This window comes from Dioscorea cayenensis, chromosome 17, assembly GCF_009730915.1.
Source record: "Dioscorea cayenensis subsp. rotundata cultivar TDr96_F1 chromosome 17, TDr96_F1_v2_PseudoChromosome.rev07_lg8_w22 25.fasta, whole genome shotgun sequence".
Taxonomy (NCBI): Eukaryota; Viridiplantae; Streptophyta; class Magnoliopsida; order Dioscoreales; family Dioscoreaceae; genus Dioscorea; species Dioscorea cayenensis.
Genome location: NC_052487.1, coordinates 9678000 through 9703990, shown reverse-complemented (window position 1 = coordinate 9703990; position 25991 = coordinate 9678000). Strand labels below are relative to the sequence as shown.

Genomic DNA, 25991 nt, shown 5'->3' with positions numbered 1-25991 from the left:
TAGGACAAAATTATTTTGGTCTCTTTGTGCTGCACATTGCATTAACCTGATTTTGCATGGCATGGGTGAATTGCCAATTTTTAGAGATGCTATAAAAAAAAAAAAGCAAATGAAGTGTGTGTTTACATCTATCGACATGTTTGGGTTCTTAACAAGTTTAGAAATTACAAGATTTGCTACATCATTTCTCACTTTGAAAAATATTGATGACTCTAAACTTGCTCTTAGGGCAATGTTTGCATCAGAAGAGTGGGCTAGATGTTCTTATTCTTCTAAGATGAAGGCAAAGAAAGTAGAGGCAATCTTATTATTAAATGACAAGTTTTGGAATTTATTAAGTATTGTTTGAAGTGTGCAAGTCCTCTCATTAAAGTTTTAAGACATGTGGATGGTGATGCAAAACCTGCAATAGGTTATATATATGAAGCCATGGATAGAGCAAAAGAACAAATTGCTCAAAATTTCAATTGTCAAAAGGCAAGACACGAACACATTTGGCATATTATTGACACAAGATGGGATTTACAACTCCATAGGCCACTTCATGAGGCGGGCTATTTTCTCAATCCCAAGTAAATTTACAAAGTATTTTTGTAAATTTTCATTTTCAAGTTTGGCTACTTTTTACTTGCATTGCATTGAATTTTATAATTTTATAGGTTCAAATATAGTGATTCTTTCGATGCGGACATGGAAGTAAAAATGGGATTGTACAAGACAATAGAGAAAATGTATCCCGATCTTTCAACAATAATAAATATTGGTCAACAATTAGAAAAGTTTAAGAAAGCGGAGGGATTATTTGGCATGAGCATGGCTATTTTAACGAGAGAAAAAGGAGCAACCTGGTAATTTTTTTTTAATTTTGTAGATGAATTGTAAATTTTTTTTTAAGTTTTAGTTCTGCCAAAATAAAAAATCGAACTACCTATCTTATGTAATCTAGCTTTATGGTGGGAAAGTTATGGGGAAGAATGCAAAGAGCTTCAAAATCTTGCAATTCGGGTTCTAAGCCTTACATGTAGCACCACAGGATGCAAAAGAAATTGGAGTACATTTGAGTATGAGCATTCCAAAAAGGGAAACCGTTTGGAGCAACAAAGATTAAATGCTCTTGTGTTTGTCAAGTACAACATTCAACTTGAATTAAGACAAGAAAAAAGGGAGAAAAAAGATGAGACATATGATCCAATTTGTTTGATTGATATGGAGTCGGATGATGAGTGGATCACCGAAGTAGAAGACGCTTGTTTACCCCAAGACAATTCATGGATGGATATGAATGAATGTTTTGAAGATGATGGAGGGCTTGGATCGAATAACAAAAGAAAACGAGGTAAATAACTCGTTCTCTAAATGCATAAGCATTCATTATTTAAAATATTGAATTTTAATATTTTATATAATGTATAATGTATATTATATAGGACCAAGAAACTTAAAACTTGATAGGAAAAGAAAAGGAAAAGCCCTTGTAGATGAAGAGGAGGTAGAGGAGGCAGATGATGATGAAGAAGCTAATACAGAGGAAGAGGAGCAAGAAGATGTTATGGTAGAAGATGATGATGATGCTGACGATGATGACGATGAAGGGTTACAAATTTGAATGAGTGTTGATATGGCATCATGGATATGAAACTTATAATTTCATAGTTTGAGCAACTGAGTTTGGGCCTTTGAGCTTTTTTTAGTTTTTAAAATATTAACTTCATTGGTGGATAAGTGTTTTGAACTAAGTTGTTTTTAATTATATATTTTATATTTAATGCATGACTTAGAATTTATTATTTTTTATCTTTTTGGTATAAACATGTTATATATGTATTAATACATATATATATATATATATATATATATATATATATATATATATATATATATATATATATATATATATATATATATATGTTGAACTGAATCTTATGATTCGATTCGATTCACGATTCGAATCTCGATTTGACTACCTTGATTTTTGGTTTTCTAAAACCATAATTCTTTCTATTAGTGTTATGAATATTATTATGATTCAAATTTTTTTTAAAGGTTTTTAAATATTTATAAGTTTTGGAAAATGTTCAGATGTTTTTGCTAAGAAGAAAAGGAAACCTATTAATATATTACCATGGTTTCCTTCAATTCCACGGTTGCAATGGTTATTTATGTCTTCAAAAATTTCTCCTATGATGACTTGGCATTAGGGTGAGTGTACAAAAGATGGATGTCAATGACATCCTATAGATTCTCGAGCTTGGAAAGAATTAGATTCTCGATATCCTCAGTTTTCTTTTGACTAACAAAATGTTGGATTGGGATTGGCTACTGATGGTTTCACTCTATTTAAACTATGTCTATTGTTCATAGCACTCGCCTCGTTATCTTGATACCCTATAACTTGCCTTTATGGATTCGCATGTAGTAGTCAAATTTTATCCTTTCATTGCTTATTACTAGTCCAAAAAGGTCCAGAAACAATGTAGATGTATACTTGCAACCTTTGATCGAAGAATTTTAAGTACTTTGGGAAGTTTATGTTGAGTCTTTTTATATTGTAGAAAATCAACATTTTCAGTTACCTGAAGTAGTCATTTGGACCATCAATGACTTTCCTACATATGCCACTTTGTCTGGATGGAGTACTAAAGGACAGTATGCAAATCCTTGTTGCGAATATGATACGCAGTCCAAGTTGTTAAAACATAGTGGGAAGCATTGTTATATGGGCCATCGTAGGTGGTTAAAACCTAATCATAGGTTTGGTAATGATAAACATTCTTCTCATGGGACCCAAGAACTAAGAAGTGCTCAATTGCTCCAATGTTGAAGTGTTGAGACAAGTGGATGATATGAATAATAACAAAGCTCGGCCTTGGAAGAATATGATCATTTTTTTTCATGTTGTCTTATTGGAAACTTCTTTTTTATAAACCACAATCTTGATGTGATGCACATTGAGAAAAATATTTGTGATAACATCATTAGCACATTGATTGGACAAGAAGGGAAATCAAAAGACACTTACAATTCACGACTTGATCTTGTAGAAATGGGTATAATGATTGTTCTTCATCCTAAAACTCATCCTGGAACTAACTCTTATTACTTGCCTCAAGCTTCCTATCAAATTCATTTGGAAGAGAAATTTTTTTTTTTTGAAGCTTCTCAAAAAAATAAAAAATAAAAAATAAAAAATGAGGACCCCAGATGAATACTCTTCTAATATCTCATGTCGTGTGCAATAGAAACAACGGAAGTTAATAGGATTGAAAAGTTATGATTGCCATCTCTCAATGGAAGACTTTCTTCCTTTAGCAATACGATGGTCATTACTCGAAAAAGGTATGCTTGGTTATAATTAGATTGTCCAACTTTTTCAAAGAGCTTTGTTATAAGGTTCTTCAAGAAAGCGGCCTTGAATTAATTAAGCCTCGAGTTGCTTCAATTTTATGTGAAATGGTGAAAATTATTCCTCCATCTTTCTTTACTGTTATGGTTCATTTAGTTATTTATTTGGAAAATGAAGCAAAACTTATTGGTCCAATCATATATCGGTGGATGTATTCCATTGAGAGGTATATGCTCTAATTTGGTTATTTTTATTAATTAAATTTTAAATTTATATTTAATGCTGAAATTTATTCTTGAATTTGTATTTAAATAGGTTTCTCCATACGCTTAAATCATATGCGCCTAATAGAGCTAGTCGAGGGGGTTCAATTGCACAAGGCTACCTAGCTAATGAATGCTTAACTTTTGCTTCATGATATTTGGTGTGGATTGAAACTAGATTTAATCGACCAACTAGGAATGAAGAAGATTGAAATGTTTTGGTTGATGAAGCTTGTTAATGTTGGAAGACCATTGGGACTGAAAAAAAAATAATGGTTCTAATGGCAATAAATGAAAGAGAGCGTCTTGTATTACATTTGATGAGCAAACCTTGGTACGAGGACATCATTATATATTGTTTAATTCTAATGCAGTTGCTCCATTTTTATAGTATGACTAGTTTATATGATATGTATTTAACAATGTAATAAATTATCCTACTTGTAAATTTTCTCTTTATTATATTAAGAAATCTTATTAATTTTGTATCTAGCAAACATGAACAACTTCTTAAGCGGCACAATTGCTCTCCCCATCTTTCACATTACAAGATACAAAAGTTGCAAAGTGAAACTTTTCATGATTGGTTTCATGATCATGTAAGTGTAACTCCACATTTGGATTACTTGTAATATTTTCTAGGTAGAGTATAGTTTCAACTAATCAAATATGATATTACTTAGGTTACACAATTAGATCAACAAAGAAATGTTGGCATCATAGATGAATTGAGATTATTTGCTCATTGTCCAATGAATATGGCTAAGAGATATACTGGTTACATTGTTAATGGCTTTAGATTCCACACCAAAGCACGTGAAAGATGGTTGAAAACTCAAAATAGTGGGGTGGTTGTAACAAGTAGAATGATGAGTTATGCAAGTTCAAGGGATACACAAGCTATTGAAAGAGAATAAAATATTATTAGGCTTTAACTGACATCATTTAACTAAATTACGGTGGTAGATTTAATATTTTTTTTATTTAAATATGATTGGATCAATCTAAATATAAGTTGCAAGAAAAATAAGCTTGGTTTCACTCTTGTTAATTTTTTACATCTTGCTTATATTGGAGGTAATTTGGTTGATGATCCTTTTGTCTTCGCATCACAAGCTAAGAAAGTCTTTTATGTTAAGGCTGGAAGGAAAAAAGATTGGTTTATTGTTAAGCATGCAAAACTTAGCAATATATATGGTATGGGTGTTAAATCATCATTAGTTGGAGAGCAAGGGAGTGGAGAAATTTAAGCTGATGACTCTCATGATAGTATAAATTGGGTTCAAAATGAAGTTGATGGAGTAGAGGTCACACTAGATATGGAAACAACTGAGCATGTAGAAAAACAACCCATTGATGAACATAATGAGGACATTTTTTAGTTCTATATCTTGATTTAACTTTACTCATTGCAGGTGCATTTTATGACATAATTTGTGCTATTTATTTTATCATTGGACTAAGTGGTCATAAAGTTTAATTTTTTTTTTAGTACTTATAATTTTTTTGTCTTATTATAGTCTTGAGATAAGTAATAGGTATATATACTATTATATATGAATTTATTGTAGCGTTGTATATGTTAGTTTGTGTGCATGCATATAAACTTTACTATTGTTTTCTTTTGTTTACTTTTTATGAATAATTTTCATATAACAACCTAAAAGCTTGCTAATAATACAATAGCATTTAGAAACCATCTTTCATATGATGCTGAGTTTGTTCTTACGTTTTTTTTTTTTAACGTACTCGTATGCAATGCCTTCGATTTTATATTTTTATTTATATATTTTATTTTCATTGTGAGAATGATTTGCATCTATGTAAGTTGTATATGCATAAAATATTTTTTTAATTTGTATTATTGAACTTTCTTGATTGTGATTATCATTTAAATGGAAACTATTTACTAGGTAGATACATGTATATCCTTCATAGACATTGAAAAGATGATTTTTCTTTTCCTTTTAAACGAAAAATGGGTACTTAATGAAATGATGATATATATATATATATATATATATATATATATATATTGTGTAATTTTAGGTTGTTGGTGAGAAAGTGTACTAAAACAAGCAGCGCATAGTAATGGGAAAGCACAAATGATTTAATATTAATATGGCAAAGTGCACCTCCACATCTCAATTGCAATCCCAATCTGAACCTCAATTTGAACAACAGTCAATACCTTTAGAACTCGAGCTTTGACAAAATGAGTCTCCACAACAATGTGAAGAACCTTCCACTTCTTGTATAAATCCTAATGCAGTATTATTTGCATTCTAATTGATTTATGTATTTTATTGATATCTAATATTTATTATGTTATTTTTTTATCTAGGCAATGCTAAGAAAAAAAGGTGTGAGGTCCTACACATATGGCTAGTATTTGGGATTTTAATGATGACGAACGATTAGTTGTTAAGTTGAGTGCTTAACATATACCAAATGGAGAAGAAGGTACTACATTAATTAACTCGATTCATTAATAGCATGGTGAGAATGTCGAACCTTGCAGCTATTACCTACACAACTTGGCATGAGTTTCGAGATAGTATAAAAGAAGAAATGTGGAAAACAATTGAGGTATCAAATCTTATTATGTTTGATTTAGATTTTTCGTCATTTACTTACATATATTAATAATCAACTATTACTTTTCTCATTTTTTTTTCTTATCCTAAAAATTTGGTCAAAATTCAAATTTGAGAAATTTCATTCGGCGGGGTCTGAAAATGAAGATATAATTCAAATTGCTAAAAGTTGGATAATATCCAATATGATTGCTAAGTGGTAGTAATGGAAGAATTTTTTGAAGTCTAAATATTATGATGAACATAAGATAGCAGAAGAAATGGTTACAAAGATTGATGATCAACGAGTAGACAAGAATCACTTTTTGATAATTGCTAAGTATTGTCTCATTGATAAAGTAGAGGTATATAGATAATGTAGTTTTTATTTTTGTTAGTAATGAAACATAATGAAATATTTATTTAAAAATTTTATAGAAACTAAGTGAGACAAATAGAACAAATCATTCCAAATCCGATGAGCCGCATTGTGCAAGAACAAGATCATTTCCTACTATTATTCAATCTTTAGCACATATTGCATTTTTTTTTTTGAATTTTGTTTAATGTTTTCAATTTTTTTGAATTCGTGATTTTCATATCTACTTAAATAATGTAATTTTGTTGATTGAGGAATCTAAAGGAGTTCCACCATCACGTGCTAAAATGTATATTCATACTCGTACTCATAAAGATGGAAGTGTTGTGAATGAGAAGACAACCTCCATTGTGGTATATTTACTTTAGTTCATATTACTATTTGTTAATAATTTTTTTTTTCTTTTTGATAACTTAGATAAGTTCATGAAATTCTAAACTTTATAGAATTGTGAATGTTAAGGCAGTTGAGGTTACAACAATTTTTTATTTTATCCTTATAATTTATGGTTGGTGCTCTTTAATATCTTTAGGAACTTATGAGGAAAGGATTGAATGAAGATAATTTGCAAGATCTTGAAAGATGTTCATGGGAAAATGATGTGTATTCGCAAGTTAAAGGACTATAGAAATGGGGACTTGTTTGTTGTGTAGCAACATTAGCTACTTCATCAAGTAAGTCATGTCCTTCAAGTTCTCATACCATACATTGTTACCATTTTACCAATTATGTAATTTTTTTAAAAAAATGTTTTTTGTATATGATGCTTTCTAGAGGATGGCATTGGTTCTCCTTTAGCAAATGCTTATCTCTTGATGTGCTTCCTGGACATTATATGATATGAGTTTATTTTTGTGTTAGATTTGGAATAAAAGTTGATCTCTTTTTTGTTAAAAGTAAATAATGATTAGGGAAAATTACTTTTTACCCCTCGTGAATTTCAAATATTCCCAAACAGCCCTCCAAGTTTGGCAAACCCTGGGCAGCCCTTCCGTTATTGTTTAACTTCCCGTTTACCCCCTACCGTTCACTTCAAATGGGCCCATGTTGTGGAATCCCATTTTTGTCCTTGAAAATGGTGGGGAAAAAAGCGCCGAATCACATCTTGTCCAATCTTTATGTGGGGCTTTCTGCTTGCTTTCTGTTAGATAATGTTTAGAAGTTGCATTACATCTTCTTGTTCTTCTCTTTATTTGGTTTGTTCGATTTCATTTCTGCCGGTTTCGTTATACGGTGAGAATTTCTTCGTTGCTATCACTTTGACCATTCTGCTGGAGGAAGGGAGTAACATAATTTATAAACAATGCATGTTTATTATGGAGAGTTTTTGTGGTAATGATAGATGTAAATCTGTTTCAGAAAACGAGTCAGGGTGAAGTTTATCATACCCGACAGATATAAATCGGTTTGTCCAACAGAAAATGAAGTTGACTTCCAGCGGATTGGTCAAGTGCACTCCATCTTCAAATGAGCTATAGTCAATCTTGTTGTCGTGACAGACGATGTGCCATTGTCGAATCCTACTGAGAACAAGTTCATTTCGTTGTAAAGTTCTTCTCGTTTATGGTTATCTAGTTGCATATGTTAAATAATGTTTAACTAATCTATTCTATGTTTAAATATATTACATATTTGTTTAAGAATTGTCATCTCCGTTTAAATTTGCCTTTATCTGTTTAACTATTCATATTAATGTTTAAATATTGACCTAACGTGTAAACTCTCAAAGTCTCTGCGTAAAATATTGATCTTTTTGTTTGAACTGAAGTGTTGGTATGTGACAGTTGGCAAGTTTATGGTATTCCGTGCAGAAGAATTAATGACGCCATTAATTCTTCTGCACGGTAACATACATATCGGAAGACCCATTCGTTGCAATCAGTCAAGCTCGGTCCACCGTGCGTTTCTCTTTTTTTCTCGGATCTAAAGCGTCAACCTGCTTGTGGACTTCACATAATAAATAAGAAGGAAGAACCCTTCCCCTGGACAACCCCTCCTCATCGTACTCATCCTCCTCCTCCTCCTCCTCCTCCTCTGCTTCTTGTCTATGATATTCGCTGGAGTCAGACCAAAATTTGAAGGTCATCTCTATCTTAAAGGATGTCTCATGTTCCTCCTCATCTTGAGAATTAATCAGCCGTAAGGTAAACTATCTTTTCTTGACGAAGTCGAAATTCCTGCATAATTGCCTGAATGCGGAGGATTCTCCAGCGGTGGATGACGGGCAAGCAATTAAGCGGGCATTTCGACCTGGGCAAGAAAAGAAAGTTTTCACTTATTGCTTGATTGGGGAGGATTCTCCAGAGGAGGAAGATCATGAAACATCCTTTAAGACGGAGTTGATATTTATCACTTGAGAATTATTCTTACCCTTTAAAAACTTTTCGTCAATGTACAAATATTATTTTCTGTGTTTAACTCTCAGGACCTTCACTTAAGTCAGACCATGACACATTGATTAATAGACATTTTTATCAATGTGTTTGCTTAACCTTTTTTAACATGTTGTGTTCTATGTTGTGCAGGTTCAAGTTGATGCGCATGTTATGCAACCGCCGTGAGCATTCGAAGATACAGATACTTGGTGAGTCAAATCGAAATCTTAATAGACGAACGAGGGTCGACTCGCGAGTGTCAGAGGTCCGAGAAGACGTTGTAAATGTTGTAAATGTTGTAAATGTTTTATTTTAATAAAATAAACTTATTTGAGTGTGAACTTCTAATATTTAATAAGAGGCCATAGTAAATGTTTAAATATTTTAAATCAAACAAACTTATTTGAGTGTCAACTTGTGATAACTTGTGATATTTAAACAGAGACATAGTAAAAACAATTTGAGAAACAAAAAACGGCATTGTAAACAAAACAAAATGTTAAACAAAATCGATTTACTCTTTAAACAGTCACAACGGTATTTAAGCAAATACATAAAGATGTTTAAACAGTGACATAAATATCCATCTTTAACGCGATGTCAGAGAAAGCATTCAATTTAAACAATAACATATATTTTAAAACAGTTAAATCACTATATTTAAACAGTTTACATATTTCTTTAAACGATATAGAAAGTATTTAAACAGTTAACCGTTAGTTTAAACACTATATGTAATGGTTTAAACATAAAAAGCTCGACGTTTAAACAGAGACTCATGATAAGGTAAGAACTTTCCTTCAAGCGATGGCAATATGGCTTCCTCGCGACAATGGTGGAAAGCGGAGGCCAACTTCCAGACAAGAATGCCCGGCCGGAAAGTACAATGGATCCAATAATATTTGTCTCTAGGGATTACCCCTTGTCTGTCAGTTCAAGTGGGTCCACACTAGTTATTTCCTTTTTTGCCCTTGGGATGGAGGGAAAAATACCGCCCAATCACATCATGTCTAACCTTTATGCATACAACTGTGCACTTTTTTGTTTGCCTTTCTGATTGTTGTTTGTTCTTTACATCTTGTTGTTCTTCTTCTTCTTCTTTTTGTTCTTCTTCTCTTCATTTGGTTTGTACGATTTGGTTTTCGGCTGATATATTATAGAGAGTTTTTGTGGTATTGCTAGATACAACAGGGAGGGAAGAGTGCTAATGTTCACGGCTCAGACTTCTTGGGAGTTGGTGTTAGCTGAGATATGTGAGCGATGGGGTCTCGAAGTTTCCCTTGTCAGGGTGAAGATTATCACACCCAATGAATATAAAATGGTTTTTCCAATAGAAAACGATGTTGACTTCTAGCGGATGTGTCACGTGCACTCCATCTTCAAATACGTTGTAGTTGATCTTGTTGTCGAGACAGACAATGTGCCATTGTTGAATCCTACTGAAAACGAGTTTTTCTCGTTATAAGTTCCTTCTCTTTTATTTGATCCAGTTGTATAGGTTCATTATTGTTTAAGTATTATTGATTAAAATCTTGTATTACTCATTTAAGTTAATTATTCACTATTTAACTATTTAACTTAACGTTTAATCTTTTAATTTATCACTTAAACAGTTTATTATCTACTTAAAATATTGATCTTTTCATTTAACTAAAGTGTTGGCAGGAATTCAGATTCTGCGAGCGCTCCCGTTCAACCCCATGGTGACCCTGACGGTGTGGAATATCCTCCTTCCTCGTCAGATCATTCTGAAGTGCTGCCATTGGATATCGGACAAAGTTTTGACGGTGTTGAACATTTCAGGGACGTACTTCAAAATTTTGCAATCAAACGGAATTTTGACTTCAAATTCATAAAGAACGAAAAACATCGGGTGACTGTGGAATGTGCTGCCGATGGTTGTCATTGGCGCCTTCATGCATCAAAAGAATATAATAAAAATACTTTCAAAATCAAGATAATCAACCCGTCACACACTTGCGATGGTGGAATAGGTTCGGCGTCACATCCGAAAGCGTCCAAAAAATGGGTAAGTGCACGAGTGATCCAGAAGCTCAAGGACCGGCCCTTGTATAAGGCCATCGACATTTAGAAGGACATGTTGCGGGAACATGGTGTCCACATACCATACAAGTAGGCTAGGTTGGGAAAAGAGCATGCCCGGGTGGTCCTCGACGGCATCGACATCTCCAGCTACGATTTTTTGCTTTGGTACGTGGATAAGGTGGCTGAGACAAACCCCGGCAGCATTGCAATCGTGGAAAGAGACGGTGATTGTTTTAAATGTGCATTCTTTTCTTTAAGCGCGTGTATTGTGGGATTCAAGAGGGCTTGCAGGCCGCTGCTATTTCTCGATGGTACCCACCTCCTTGGAAAGTATCGGGGTACTCTACTGGGTGCCACAAGAAAAGATGGAAACAATGGTTATTTCCACTTCGCCTTCGGTATTGTCGACAATGAGACCGATGCTAATTGGACTTGGTTAATATCCAAGTTAGGCGATGCTTTATACGGTGAAGGAGATTATCATGAGATAATTACCTTTGTGTCGGACAGGTCCAAGGGCCTTGTGAACGCAATTGCGAGAGTCTTTCCTTCTTCGCCACATGCATACTGTCTTCGACATTTGGAGGCCAATTTTATAAAAACCAACGTCAGACTTGGGAAGGCATTGAGGGAGGAGTGATGGTTATATGCTTTCGCATTGCGTGGGCATCCATGGCTAAAGAATTCGATGATACCGTGAATGAACTACAGGCCACATCACTCAAAGCCCATCACTAGTTGATTAATAAATCGGATATGGCACATTGGTCGAATTATCTATTCAGAGGTGACTGTTAGGGTGAGATGTATTAAAATGTCATGGAGTCATTCAATGCTTGGATCAAAGAAGCACGCCATTTGGCGGTGACGAAAATGTTCGACTCCATAAGGTCTTCGAATATTGATTTCCACTTAACATTTGGTGTTATCCTTTAGAAAGTTTCATAATTGTCTAAATATTATTTTCATCATTTAAATATTTATCATACTGTTTAAAACAGTTTACCAATTATTTAACAATCACTGTCTTCGGTTAACCTTACTTGACAGGTTCAAGTTGATGCGCATGTTATGTAACCGCCGTGAGCAAGCGAACAAATGGGAGACCTACTTATGCCCAGACATACATTCGAAGGTAGAGATAATTGTCGAGGATAGTCGAAATCTTCGTGTTGGTTGTTGTGTCGATGATCGTTACGAAGTGATCGACCAGTGCAACAACTCTGTAGATCTTTCCATTAGAACTTGTTCATGTTGAAGGTGGCAAGTTTATGGTATCCCTTGCAATCACGCTTGCGCTGCAATAATGCAGACAGATACCGATGTTCATCGATTTATTAGCGGCTACTTCACCGTCAACAATTACAAACTAGCGTATAAGGAAGTTATATTCCCCATATCCGACGATGACAAGCCTTCAGACAGAAATTGTGAGCTTCGTTTGCGACCGTCTATAACTAGAAGGCAGCCTGGGCGTCCTAGATGAAAGAGGATCGAGTCGCAAGTGTTTGATGTCTGAGAGTTACATTGCAGCCGCTACCACAGATCCGGCCACAATCGTAGATCTTGCAATGAAACTGTCGGCGACTAGGCATTGTAAATAAGCTGATTTCTAAAGAGAAACAAACTGAATTGAGTGCCACCTTTTCATATTTAAATAGATAAACTATTATTCTTTACAGTGAATGCATTTATTTAAACAGAGACAGTGTCATTTTAAACAGAGAAACTGTAATTTTAAACATTTAACACTGATATTTAAACAATGATTGGTAAATTTAAACAATGAAACTGAAAGCTAAATAATGACACTGTAAGTTAAACAATGAAATGAAACTGAATTTAATTTAACCTGCTTTACAATTGAAAACAAACAAACAAAATTTACATTGAGAAAATTTGTCATGTTCTTCGAAAACAAAAACAATGAATAGGATTTGACCTGGTTTACATTTGAAAACAAATAAAAAACTAGGAATTCTATCAACCTACTTGCGACGACCCCTCTTTTTCATGGACACCGGTTGCCCTCCCCTCCTTAAGTATGCGGGAAACATACTTTAATCTCAGATAAGGGACGTCTGTCTGCGGTAGCCGTAGCTTCTCATCGGCGAGTAATTGCTCGATAAACCGCATGACATAGATGGCGCAATCGACACTTCCTTGTTTTTGTCATGGGGTTTCCATGTCGTGAACTAGTGGGTACTTTGAGGTCGCCGACTCGCCCAACTTCATATCGACACAAATGTCGAATAGATTCTACTGTCGAGATATACAAGTTGAGATTAGAATACCGATTAAATACCAAATACCATTAATCAGACATAAATTAATTAAAGAGCTTACCATGTCCAACGCGTTTTATCGTACCCCGCACATGAAAAATAATGCCTGTATTCTTGTTTATCATTGTCAAGGACGACAACATGGAAGTGGCCATTCATGATTATCGGGAGGATGACAATTTCAACTTCATGCAAGTTTCGCACGGCATCTCCGATCATAGCTATAGTAGTTTCATTAGCGTCGTCCTGTTTTGACATAAACAGCACCAGCGGTCGTGTGATGGAGGCGCGCTTCTTGTAAGGATATGGCACTTTGCTCAGCGACATAAGAATTTTGCATACAAAAGCATCCATCACATCGTCTGTGCCCATCTCCTTCCCCTCAAGTCGAGTGTATAGTTTGTCCCGTGTGGTGCTGACAGCGTCATTCTTCCACACGACAATGCTTTGGTTAAATGATAACATATATAATTAGACCATATTATAACTATTTAAATGATATAGACAATTTTCAAATGATATTGTAAATAATTAAACGTTAAATAGATAATTTAAGTGATAATATATAAACTTTTAAACACTATCATAAAAACTTTAAACTTACCTGTCCATAGGGCAGTTGAGGAAGATCCTTATCAACTGCTGCTCATATTTGTTAAGACGCGATTGGCCAACCCATTTTTTCTTCTTCGGAACAAAGACTTTCTGAGTCATCTCGTCTAATTTTTTATTGGCCTTGATCATATCTCTCATTGCTTGGTCGGGGTCATCATGCAGCACTGTTGTTGAGCCTTGACGGTGTTCAGTACCAGTAGCATCTTCCTTTGATGCGGGGACGACGACAGCATCAACCGCAGATATATCCTTACATGGTTCTTGTTGTTGTGGGATTGTGTCTGGCTTCGATGAGGGGACGACGACAGAATTAACCGCAGCAGACATGTCCTTACATGCTTCTTGTTGTTATTGGATTGTGTCTTGCTTCGATGCGGTACTGTCGGCCATGGCCACGGCAACAGATTCAACGATCTTCTCAACCGTGGCCACGACAACAGCATCAATGGGAGACAGACCCTTAGCTTGTTCTAGTTCTTCAGGGATTGTGTCCATCTTTGATGCCGCACTCTCGGTCGTCGGTTCCAACGGGTCGGGGATTTCATTAACAAAAGAGTAGATTACCTTCTCAACCGCGGCAACGGCAACATCATTTATGATCTCCTCCACCGTCACGACCATGTCATCAACGGTGACAGACTCAGTAACAGCATCAGCCGCCGATGGTGTTGCTATTGTTTCATCGTCAGCCGCTGGAGACAGAAGCAGTATTGTTCTCCTCTTTTTCGCAAGTCTCTTCGAATGTGGCCGTCTTAGAATGACCACCCCGATAATGTCATCGTCGTCAAATTCCGACGCCTCGTTCGTCCCGGGTGCTTCATTTCTTTGGAGGAACGGCGCAGTCGATTGTGAATGTCCTTCCAGTGCCTCAACTCGAGCGACAAGCCGAGGAAACTCGGTCATCAATATCTGGCACGCCTATATAAGAGTTGCAGTGACATCTTCGCCTAGTGTCGTCGGTGGGGATGCCACGGTCGAAGGGGCTGCCATGGTCGGGGGTCGCTACAATCGGGGGACTGCTCGTTGTCGTGGTCGGGGGGTTGTTACAATCTGGCGGGGTAGGGGAGGGCTTCTCCGGCATCGAGGAATGCGTGCGCGTGGTGGCCTGGAAGTGGGAGAACGGCGTCGAGTGCGCACGATAAAGGCAGCCCTCTATCCTGCCTTCGAGCAAGTGGTTCCGGAGCAATAGCATCCATCCGTCGGTTGCCCCAAACAAATATATCTTCTTCAGCATTCGTCGGAACTAGCTCAGGAAATTAACATATGTAAACCAAACAATTTCAGCGAAATCATTCAGTTTAGAATATAAAAACTATATTTAAATAGAGTATTTATATATTTAAACATTATAGAACATATTTAAACGGAGAACAAAATTTGTATACTTTTATGAATAAATTTTAAACTGTAAATAATAAAGTTAAACGCTAAATAATATGTTTAAACATTAAAGACTTCTGTTAAATGTTGTCCATGATTTATTACCCCTTTTCCTTCGAGCGATGACAAGCTGGTTTCTATCGTCGCTTACTTCTGGTAAGTACTTTCACCGTAGCACAACATCCTTAGGATCTTGCCGAAACGGACTTTCTTTCCGGTTCCTGTCAACTCGTAAAACCAGATGTTAAGGGCGACCGAGCAACCCTTAATGTACCCTGTGTTGGTCTTCTTCCCCGCGCATCTATCTTGCACTCGACCGGCTGCTTGTGGAATGTCCTCCATAAGGCACTTGTGCGTCACATACGACCATGCGCATCGCCCCATGGAGGGTAGATCGTCGACATAATCAACGATCCAGTTCGGAACCGAGCATGATGTATTTGGGAAGATGACTATACCCATGAGGTACACCATCAGGAGTTTGATAAAATTTTCTTTTTCTCCCCTCTGTCGAACAAGTTGCACAAGAGTGCTCTTGATGGAGTCTCTGTGTCTCTCATAGGTTTTTGATAAATACCTGTTTTTCGAACGCTGAGCAGGTTTTCTTCTTTTGAAACACGACTGCGTTGCCATCGCAATGCAGACCAAGAATGAGGGCCACATCTTCAGGCCTGAAACTCAGCAGGCTTTCCCCGATCTTGAATTTATTGGTGCGGCCATCGTACCTTTGCAATAGAGAATCAAGAATGACCTTCTCTTGGAATATAGCTTCCAGCTCAGTGAATGATGCAAACGGTGTCCTTTGGATGATCTCTCAATGTTGCGGGGTCATGTGATCTTTCAATTCAGCTAAGGTCTCCACTACCAGTGTCAAATAGCATCGCCCATTAACTAGATTGACCACCATAATCACAAGCCTGCGACAATAACAACACATTCAACAAGCAGTATTCACAAATTTTTAAGCGGAAATATAAGGTTTTCAACGGTAACCTCTCAATTCTTAAACAGAAATATCACTTTTTAAACACTGACCTAGTTTCTTAAACAGAGACAACAATACTTAAACAGAGACAACAATATTTAAACGGTAACCCCTCATTTATTAAACGTAAACTTCATTTATAAAACTACAATCATATCAAATGAAAGAGGAAACGTACATTATAAACATTACACAAATCATAACAATCGAAAAAATATTTTGATAGTGTATACAGATGAAAATGCAAAACAAAACAAAACCCTAGCCGAGAAATTGCCCTGCAGACTAACAAAACCCCAGCCGAGAAATCCCCCTGCAGACTTCAATATCTTCCAATAAAAACAGAACCACAAAACAAAACCGAAAAATCTTTCTTTGTAACAGAATAGTTAACATAAAACCATAATCAATACCTTAGATTGCAAACTGATGAAATGCCAAATACTTGAGCGGGACTTCTCCATCGAGATACCGGTGGAAAGGGAAAAGCTGAAATTACAGAGGATGTGCCGGTAGAGACAACTTCGGAAAGGGAAAAGCTGAAGACGCGAGTTGAGAAAAAACAAGTATACGGCTCCAGTAAATTCGTCTCTTAGGGTTACCCTACGGAAAACCCCCCACTTCCTCTCAAACCGCCGAAATAACTGCAGCCACGACTCCCCATGCAAGGGCATTTTCATCCATAAAATTTAAAAATCACACCGTTGACATCCGTTATATGCTTTGGGGGTTTGAAAAACATATAGTTTAAAAGGAAGGGTTTCTAGGGATTGCAAAATTAATGGGGTGTTTTTGGCAATATTGCAAACTTAGGGGGTTTTTTTTGGCAATTTCCACTAATGATTATGTATTAGACATGCACAATGCAAATATATATTTGTGAATGATGAAATAGTTTTTTGTTTTAATTTTTGATAGAATGTCTTTGTATTAATTTTATAATTTTAAAGGTTTAATCTATTATAAATTAATATCAATTGTAAAAAATATGTTAAATTGTTCATAATATATTTGCAAGTGTAATAATGATTATACCGATTGATTTGAATACTTTTACTAATAGCATATATAGTCGTTAATAAAAGTAAAATTTTACTTTTAAAAATGTATCTATAGTAACGGAAAATGTAATTGTCGGTAAATTTGATAAATCTATTCTAACAAATATTTTTTTACTGTTGCTATATGTCTATGCCTAAGATATTTTTGATGGCTGTAAGAAAAATGTGGGAATAGGCATTTTTACCTTTGCTATAAGGTAAATAAAACTAACAATGCTATATCAATAGAGAAGCTACAACCGGTGGTATAGGTCTATACTTACAAGACTTTTACTAATTGTAAAAAAATTTTGGAATATGCATTTTATCATTGGTATATGATAAACAAGTCTAATAGTGCTATCCCAATAGCTAACTAATATTTACAGTTGTATTCCATTAGTAAAGCTAATATATCTATTCCAACTAGGTCTATACCTACTAGATTTTTACTTATTGTAAAAAAATTGTGATACATATTTTTACCATTGGTATATGGTTTTGGGACCTATACTAACGGATTTTTAATTTTTACCTATATTTTTTTCCGTCACTATATGGCAATTTATTTGTTGTAAGCATCCTGTGAAGCATTAGAATATGATGAGAACTAGGCAAAAATAATATAATACACAAATACACACATTTTTGACATGTTTTGTTCCTTCATTATTCATTTAATTTAGTATTATTCAAACAAGTTTAAGATATGTTAGGCTTTAGCCAAGGTCGATCCGGAGGTTGATCAATATCGAGTCATGGTGGTCAATCCACATCAAGTTAGGTCAATCCAACCACAGCATTCGTTAGAGGTCTGTTGGATATATATTAATCTCCAATACCTTCAGATAATTGGGAATGTCTCAAGCATAATCCAAATATTCTAGTAGGAACAATGATGAATTAATTAATGACACAGCCTTTTACAGCTCCACCAACTATATGTCAATGCTATGACCAATATTGCTAGGGTCAAACCTAGGCAACGAAGGAGCAATCCAATGAATTTGACAATAGCAGCCCTTTTGATTTATCATCCTCGAGAGTATAATTATGTATGTAAATTTTAAATTTTGAAAACTTTAAAATTTTATATATATATATATATATATATATATATATATATATATATATATATATATATATATATATATATATATATTTATTTATTTATTTATTTATTTATTAAAAAAATGTTTTTTTAACTTTTTTTAATTAATGTGTTATTGATTTCAATTGTTATCCGTAGATTAAGAAGCCAAATAAAAAAAGAAAGCAATACATTTAGTATTAACAATTTTTTTTTATTTTTGAAATAATTTATGAAATTCTCAAATAGCCAATTGGCAGCTGCATGTATGTATTATAGAAAAACTAATATAAAAATCATATTTAATATTTAGGAGGTTGAACTCTGCAAATCAGCATTGGGATTGATTCTTGACCATGCACTCGGTAATGTGACATATGTCTTCTCATTTGCTATACAAAGAAAATGTCAAGGTCAATGGTCGTATGTTGGAAACAATATTTATAATTCGGTTAAATTGATGGCGAAGTTTATCTAATTGCATTTATTGAAAATGTTGATGCTGTCTTCACTTTTTATTTAAACTTTATTGCACGGCAGAGCATTTTGATATGTTAATTTCAAACAAAAAAGGTAGCGTTTGTTTGGAGAGTTTTTGAGTTACATGTAACTTGAGTTACTGGGTTTTTTGAAATCCTGTGTTTGGTTCACAGGATTTCAAAAACTAATGTAACCCATATTACATCCAATGAGGGATTTGGTTTTACGGCCAAATTGGACGTAAAACCAAATCCCTTATCTTTGAATTTCTTCAAATGCATAACTTGTGACCTATATGTGACCAATTAAAGAAAAACAAATATAATTAAACATTTATGGATATTTTTTTGTGGAATGAAAAAAATTATAAAAATTTAATAATAAATTTAATAATTACTTTGATAATTAATTTAATAATAAAATTAAGAGTTAAAAATGATCAATGCGATAATTAAAAATCATTAATAACATGCTAAAAAAATATGAAAAGTTCAAAAATACTTTTTATTGGGTTAAAAAATTAAATTTAAAAAAATTATAAATATAATAAAAATAAATAAATAAATATACTAATAAATTTAGTAACTAATTTAATAATAAAATTAATAGTTAAATTAATTAATACGATACTTAAAATCATTAAAATATTTATAATGTAAAAAAATTTCTAATTTTAAATTTATAAATATCTCTTATCAAATACAAAATCCTATAATACAGCATCTACAGTACATCTAACCAAACACTAGATTTGACTGTACTGTATTATAAAATCCATGGATTTTCAGTTACATTGTAACTAGAAATCCACTGTATTTACAGTTACACTGAACCAAACATGTATGTATTATGAAATTCTCAAATAGCCAATTGGCAGCTACATGTATGTATTATAGAAAAACTATTATAAAAATCATATTTAATATTTAGGAGGTTGAACTATGCAAATCAACATTGGGATTGATTATTGACCATGCACTCGGTAATGGGACATATGTCTTCTCATTGGCTATAAAAAGAAAATGTCAAGGTCAATGGTCGTATGTTGGAAACAATATTTATAATTCGGTTAAATCCATGGTGATGTTTATCTAATTACATTTATTCAAAATGTTGATCATGTCTTCACTTTTTATTTAAACTTTATTGCACAGCAGAGCATCTTGATATGTTAATTTCAAACAAAAAGGTTTTTAACTTTTTTTAATTAATGTGTTATTGATTTCAATTGTTATCCGTAGATTAAGAAGCCAAATATAAAAAGAAAGCAATACATTTAGTATTAACAATTTTTTTTATTTTTGAAATAATTTATGAAATAAATTATGAAATTCTCAAATAGCCAATTGGCGGCTACATGTATGTATTATAGGCAAACTATTATAAAAATCATATTTAATATTTAGGAGGTTGAACTATGCAAATCAACATCGGGATTGATTCTTGACCATGCACTCGGTAATGTGACATATGTTTTCTCATTGGCTATACAAAGAAAATGTCAAGGTCAATGGTCGTATGTTGGAAACAATATTTATAAATCGGTTAAATCCATGGCGATGTTTATCTAATTGCATTTATTCAAAATGTTGATCCTGTCTTCACTTTTTATTTAAACTTTATTGCACGGCAGAGCATGTTGATATGTTAATTTCAAACAATTAGTACACATACCGAGCCTTCTAATCACCGCAAAGCTTCTCTAAAGTCTTTCTATGAGGTGATCTACAAATAACTGGTGGTTATTTCCATTTCTTAGTTTAATTAATCAATTTATTAATTAAATCAATTTATTTGTAGAAAATAGATTGAACGATAACATAAAAACATTTTACAGTACTACCTCCGTAAATAAAAGAGAGCAGATATGTTTACCTCATTTCTCTTGTAGATGAGAGGTTAAGAGTTGAATTTTATTTATCAATGACCAAGTGGTCTATTGATAGTCAGGTTATTATTAAAACTTTTCACAAGTGGTGAGAGTTCAAATAATGAGTAAGGACACATATCTGGGAGTGTGAATAGTGATTGTGTGCGGATGATTCCAACGTTTATGTGTGTAGACCTTGACCCCACTTGTTCTGCCGAGCCTTATCGACGCCTTTGCTTTTTACAGTTAAATTTTTTCACAATAATGATTGGGGATTGTGAGTTGATCACATTTTTTTTTTTTAAAAAAAAAACCAAACCATACTGGTGATCGTAGGCGATCCATAATAACTTCTCTCACAAAGTTCATCAGCAACCATATCAAAGTTTGGTCAATTATGCAGAATAATTTTTTAATTTTAAAGTGATTCAAAAGTGCTGGTGATGAAATTCCAATATTGGCTTAACTGTGATTTTGAAACTTTGTACACGAAAAATAATGAAGAGTCAATTCAAAGTTTTTGGTTAAGAACAATGGCAATAATCAGTCAAATATGATCCCAATCCTGATTCCAATTAATACCAACGCCTTCTCATTGGCTAAACAATGAAATGCCAAGATTAATGATAATATGTTTCTTACATGTATATAAATCCATGATGAAGTCTATCTAATTGCATTTATCTAAAATGTTGATATTTCTCTTCATCTTTTACTTAATGATAGAAACTTCAGACTTATTGCACGGCTGAGCATTTTGATGCATTCATTGCAAACATTAGCACCCAATGAAGTCTAGGAAAGAAGGTCCATAAGTAACTTATTATTGGTATTCCAACGTCTTCTTTTAATTTTAATTAATTAATAATAAATTATTATTTTTTGTGTTGGAAATTCATTTTAGCATTTGCAACTCTCCTCGAATAGGTATATAATGCCAAAATAAAGACCATCAGTTAACATAAAGGCAAAACATTAATAAAAAGCACCAAATTGCAAAATAGACTGGTTGGTTAATGAAGATAAAAATTAATCATCCAATGTGTTGACCATACCATCATCGTTTATAATATTGGATAATAAAACCTTATTTAATAAATACTCCACTCAGAACTAATAGCAAACACAACATTAATTGTATAATAAACATTAGCCACCATACTGAGCCTTGTAATCACTCCAAAGCTGATCAACAGTCTTGCCAAGAATATCCACAAAGAACTGATCACTATACCCATCCTTCATCTTAGCATTGAGAAGTGCCACAAACCCATCCTCGAGGCCATTAAGGTAGTCCAAGAAGCGAGCTGTAACATCATAACCTTGATCCCATTTGTTACCTTGTCCAGGTTGAACCCAATGACTCGGTGCAAGGTTAGCCTTGAGCCTAACGTAGTCAGCTATGCCTTCTATGAGCCCTCCTGGTGCATTACCTTGCCCATTCCACTGCCAAACATGCACCATTTCATGGTAAAGCACACCAGTGATCTCAGTCTTCACATCACCTTGGTAATTGCCAATATAGCGTGCACTGACATGAATATTGTCAGAGCTTGTATAAGCCACTCCGTCTATGTCCTCAATGACTAGGGTTATTACTTGAACGTTTTTTCGGCTGGCTTCATCTTGTTGTTGGAAGGTAGTCCATATGAAGGATGAAGCAGAGACAAGTACTTGCTTGCTGTAATATAATCCGATGTCACTGTCGAAGCGCTGGCCACCGGTGGTTCCACCGGCGTTGTTGCTGGCTTGGTACTCCACGGCTGCTGTGCCTCGCATGGAGGTCGTGACAAGGAGGGTGGTCAATGATAGAGCAAGCAAGAAAGTTGCCATTTTTTAAGCTGGCTGTGAGCTGCTTGTTTAGAAAGCGTGACGAGTCGGTGGATATTAAATAGAATGAGAAGGGAAGAAGGAGTTGGCTACGTGTTTGACAAATTCAAACTGCATGGGTCAGCATATGGGTCCCCTAGTAAGCGTGTGATCACTGTTGTGAGACGAAATACATACATAAAGATATATATATATACATATATGGTGGAGGGGAAACATTTTACTTAATTGAATATTTAAAAAGAAAATAGGATGGAATAACTTTTTAGGTTATCTTTAACTTTCCCAATTAGTTTAAAGCCGATTTTAATTTTTTTTTTATAGAAGTGGTTTTTCTATTCTTAAACTTTCTAAAAGTGCTTTTCCAGTGTTTAAGCTCATTGCCAATGTTAAATGGACCTACAGGATCATACACTATTTAGGGATTTGGTGAAAAACCTAAATTAGGTGGAGCGAATAGCTTATTCGGGTTGGTTCTTATTAAGTGTTGATCCAATCTAATCGATTTGGTTAATTAAAATAGTTTAATTAATCAAGTAAAGAAGAGATTCCTAATTTGATTAGGAGTGAAGGGTTTTTTCATAAATTAGGGTTTTATGTTTCCAATATAAATAGCTGGTCTAACCCAAATGTGGAGAAGAGAGAAAAAAAAGTATAGAGTGATTGAGAGATTGTCTCTTAAGAAACTTTAGCTGCCACCCACTCTTCTCCCTTGGCCACCGCCGTTGGATCCCGCAGCCAGAACCCGCCGTATGCGCGCCTACAGCCCCTTTTCTCTTGAATCTCGGGTGCTTGCTATTCGAACCAAGAAACAAGTGTTGTTTCTTGAGGTACTAGCATCCTGCTTGATTCCCAGAGGCGTTCATGTGTACATGATAGTAGAAGGGAGTCATGATTTGCAGTCCCTTTCGAATTCGGGGAAACAAGGGTGCGTTGAGAATCGTCATCAAAAGAAATATATAACTTTTAATTATCTATTTATTTAGAATTTCATCCTAGTTCTTGCATGCACTAGGGTTTTATCATGTTTACTTGCTATTAAAAGTTTTGTTATCCGCTACGTTTTGGCATGTATTTTTCGCATGGTAATTCTCTTATTAGAGTGATAAGATCCCAACAGTGGTACCAGAGACAGGTTTTGCATGCCTATAGGATTAGATGTTAGATCTATTCATAATGTTATTTTGATTGACATTGCATGCTAATAGAATATGATGATAGATCCGTATTCTGTTAATTTTGTTAATCCGATTAACTAGTTATTATTTCCTAATATGATTAGGGAATAATTGATCATGTTTATTTTTAGAAAGATTTTATTTCCTATTTGTAAATTTTGATTTGATTAGGATTTTAAAATCAATTATATATATATATATATATGTGCTATTTTGGTATGATTGTTTTATTGTTTTTGGTATAATTGTTATGTCTTAAACATTAAAATTCTATGTAAGGAATTGATTAGTTTGATTGATAGCACAAATCAACTAATAGTGAGTTTTAGGGTTTTTAAGAACATTTCATTTGATGAAATAGATCAAAGGTTTGATCATTTGGGTTAACACCCAAGCCCGTCACTGGGTTAGTTCTTAAACCCTAAACACACAATTCCTGTATGCCTTAAATTAAAAGTTAATTAAAATTCGGATTCCATGTCTTTCTTTCTTGGTTTATTTAATATGTGTGTGATGAATGTTGGTTGGTGCGTTCATAGGCCTTAGCTGTTTAAACGGCCTACGTGTGGTTTTATTTTTATATGGCCTGCGAGTCGTTATATTTTTTGTGTATGGCCTGCATGTCATCGTTAGTTTTGTTTTTTATTTTATATTGTATAGAATTAAAGACAAGATGACTTGATGAAGACGGAGCCCCAAAGGTTGGTGGGAGAGCTCGTTGTGGCACAACCAAAAGAGGAACGTGCCAGAGATAGTCTCTAAGCTTAGGATTTTTTAGCCTATGAATGTCACATTTATTTCTATTTTTTATTTATTCCTTACATATGTTTTGGATGAATGGAATTCCGCTATTTCCATGTAAGCCGTAATTAATTCCAACAATAATAAGTCATGAAAATGCCTTCCCTTACTAGAAACTTGTCAAGGCATCGATCATCAAAATGGGGGTCATGTCAAAGCTGAGCGCGTTAGATTATCTTTGTGAGGCAAGTGTTGGGGTAATGGTTATGGCCAACACTCAAGTAAAGGTTTGACTTAACATGGTTAGTGGGACGGTCCTATCCATAGGCATTGAAAAGATTGGGGTGTGCTTTAACACTAAATGTTAACCACATTATATCCAAGAATCACATGTGATGTGATTGGAAAGAGTTCTAACCTAAACAACCTAGTCTTGGGTGTACAAGCTCAGCTTGACCAAGATGAAGTGAAATATGGATCTTGGCCCTCAATAAATCACTAAAAATGAATTATTTACATTGGGATATTAATTTGTAATTGTGGGAAAAAAATTTTAAGACCTCATAACTGAATCTTGCTTTTAATTATGTGTAGATCATAATGACAACCAATAATGCAAATCCACAAAATTTTTTGTTGCAATCTATCCTTCGGAAGGACAAGCTAAATGGAACTAATTTCTTTGATTGGTCTCGAAACCTGAGAATTTTTCTTAGGCAAGAACGGGAATTGGAATCCATTGAGAAACTTTTGCCTGAAGCACCAGCAAGGAACGCTATGGCTGCTATTAACGAGGCATTCGACAAGTCAAAGAATGACTCTAATGATGTTACCTACCTCACGTCGGCCACCATGAGTCCATAATTGCAAAAGAAGTTTGTGGATATGGAGGCTTATGATATTATGTTCATCTTAAGGAAATGTTCAAGAACAAGCCAGGTATGAAAGGTTCATGACCACAAAAATGTTGACCTCCTGTAGGATGGCTCAGGGTACTTCCATAAGTGTCTATGTACTCAAGATGGAGGGATATATTGATACTCTCGAGAAACTTGATGCGGCGATCTGAAAGGAACTTGCGGTGGACCTTATCTTAGGGTCCATGCCAGATAGTTATGATCAGTTTGTCATGAACTATAACATGCATGGTATGGATAAGACACTTATCGAGCTGCATGGGATGCTTAAAAATGCTGAGCAGAGTATCAAGAAATCCATCCCGGTGTTTATGATATGAAAGGACAAGGGAAAGGGAGGAAAGTGGGTGTGTGTGATATAAAAGGACAAGGACAAGGGTAAAGCCAAGTCCAAGCCAAAGGAGAAGGTTGGACCTTATTCCAAAGGCAAGGAGGCTAAGAAACCCAAGCCCAAACCTCAGAAGGTGGGTGTGTGTTTTCACTGCAATGAAGCTGGTCATTGGAAGAAAAACTGTCCACTCTACTTGGAAGAGTTAAAGAAGGGAGGCAAGCCCTCTACTTCAAGTATCTATATGATAGAAGTCAAGCTCTCTATTTA

The 25991-nt window shown here is 34.5% G+C and overlaps 2 protein-coding genes across 2 annotated transcripts; one reads left to right on the top strand and one right to left on the bottom strand.

Annotated features, from left to right (window-relative positions):
- The first annotated feature begins 690 nt into the window (after positions 1-690).
- Positions 691-1606, top strand: LOC120281115 (protein FAM50A-like). The gene is made up of 3 exons (XM_039288037.1): positions 691-848; positions 963-1336; positions 1428-1606. The coding sequence occupies exons 1-3, from the start codon at positions 691-693 to the stop codon at positions 1604-1606; spliced, it is 711 nt and encodes a 236-aa protein (XP_039143971.1).
- Positions 1607-21772: 20166 nt separating this feature from the next.
- On the bottom strand, positions 21773-22573 carry LOC120280766. Its single transcript, XM_039287710.1, has one exon. It carries the CDS (start codon positions 22558-22560, stop codon positions 21877-21879), a length of 684 nt encoding a protein of 227 aa, XP_039143644.1. The 5' UTR covers positions 22561-22573; the 3' UTR covers positions 21773-21876.
- Between the last annotated feature and the right edge of the window lie 3418 nt (positions 22574-25991).